The sequence below is a fragment of the Erythrolamprus reginae genome, chromosome 2, assembly GCF_031021105.1.
Source record: "Erythrolamprus reginae isolate rEryReg1 chromosome 2, rEryReg1.hap1, whole genome shotgun sequence".
In the NCBI taxonomy this organism is placed as follows: domain Eukaryota; kingdom Metazoa; phylum Chordata; class Lepidosauria; order Squamata; family Dipsadidae; genus Erythrolamprus; species Erythrolamprus reginae.
Genome location: NC_091951.1, coordinates 187,024,197 through 187,025,822, shown reverse-complemented (window position 1 = coordinate 187,025,822; position 1,626 = coordinate 187,024,197). Strand labels below are relative to the sequence as shown.

The 1,626-nt window shown below is 51.2% G+C and overlaps 1 protein-coding gene across 1 annotated transcript in view; it reads right to left on the bottom strand.

Moving 5' to 3' along the window:
- The window catches only part of HOXC8 (homeobox C8), a 4,169-nt gene that overhangs the window by 2,359 nt on the left and 184 nt on the right, over nucleotides 1–1,626 (bottom strand). The window contains 2 exon segments of the mRNA XM_070736052.1: nucleotides 612–822; nucleotides 824–1,626. The exon segment at nucleotides 824–1,626 is cut by the window's right edge and continues 184 nt beyond it. Of these exon segments, the coding sequence (XP_070592153.1) occupies nucleotides 612–822; nucleotides 824–1,048 (436 nt within the window). The 5' untranslated portion in view covers nucleotides 1,049–1,626.

Below are 1,626 nucleotides of genomic sequence, written 5' to 3'. Positions count from 1 at the left end.
GCAATCCCCGCTCAAAACAACCACCTCTTCTCTAGCAATATTTCTTTCACTCACTCTCTCTCTCTCTGTTTTTTTAAAGCTCATCTTTTAGCCCAAGGCGTCAAGCGGTTAAGCAAAGCTATATGACATTTTAGAGGGGGGGGCGCAGCGTATTATGAACATGCTAATAACCTCGTGGGAGCTGTTCCTTACTGCTCTCCTCCCGGCAAGCCATAAAAAGAAAGTTTAAACCCAGAAATCGCCCTCCTGACTTTGCGAAGACAATTGGAGCCCTCCGACTTTTCAAAAGGAGAAAACAACAGCTTTCTCTCCACCATCACTCCCGTCTCCCAAACCCGGTCCCCGCCATTGCCCAAACAGGAAGGGGGGAAAAAACAACAACACACAGAGAGAGAGAGATTATAACCGACCCTCCTGTTTCTCTAGATGCCTTTCCTCGCTGCTTCAAAATACAGATTATACACCTCCCTCCCTCCCTCCTTCCATCCATCCATCCTTTCTTGCTTTCTCTGCCTTAAACAGGGAAGGAAAACAGAACAAAACCACGTTAAGAAGGGAAAGAGGGAGGGAGGGAAAGAAGGAAGGAAGGAAATAAATAAAAAGGTCCTAACCGTGCGGTCTCATCCACGGGAACATGAGGCTGGGAGAAGAATTTTGATTTAAGTGCCCTTGTCCCTCGCTAGAGTTACTGTTGGAGGAGGATTTACAGTCAGGATATTGAACAACGGCCGTCTCTTGCTGGGCACCATAAAGCGACTGTCTCGGCAAGGCTTCGTAGCTATAGAATTTAGACGCCTCTCCGTGGCACGCCAGGGCGCAGGGGGTTCTGCTGGTATCCCGAGTTGGAGATGCTGGAGGTTCCGTGGTGGAAGAACTCCTGGACGTGGTGCGAAGGGTGTTGGAAGCTGGGCGCCGTGGTGCCCGGACCGTAGACCAGCGCATGGCTTCTGCTGACACTTTGGGGGAACCGGCAGTCGTAGTAAGTTGGTTCCAGGGACTCGCCGCCTTTGTACTTGGAGAAAAGAGGGTTTACAAAGTAGGAGCTCATGGTAGCTCTCGCATGAAAAGGAAAGGAGGGAGTCAACCCTTTCTACAGCCAAAAATAAAAAATAAAAAAGTCTTTTAATTCTGTGAGATCAGTGCTAAGGACTCTCGTCCTCCCCTCTCCCTGGACTCCGCAAAGTCCTGGTTAGTGGCTTGCTGGTGTTTTTTTGTTTTTTTTTTTAATGCGCGCTCTCTCGCTCGCTCGCTCCCCCTTTCTCTCTCTCTCTCTCTCTCTCTCCCTCTCTCTCTCAAAGACGTTTCATAGTGCCTGAGTGGGTATGGCTGCTTATGGCTAACGCTCTTGACTTCTCTTATATCCGTCGATAGGTAGAGCTCTCTCTCCCAGGCGCTCTCCCTCGGTTCCCTTCCCCTTTAACACCACAGGCAAATTCCTCAAACTCCCGGTGGTGAGGTTCTCACACGCGAGCTGGATTCATCAATCCGACCCGCCGAGGCAGGCTAGGAGAGACACTGACAAGGGGGGAAAATCGAGGGGTTCGCGGCGAGGTGACTGGGGGGGGGAGAGGTGAAGGCAGCGGCAGCCCTTCGGAGAGGGGGGGAAATCAGACACCCTCATATCGA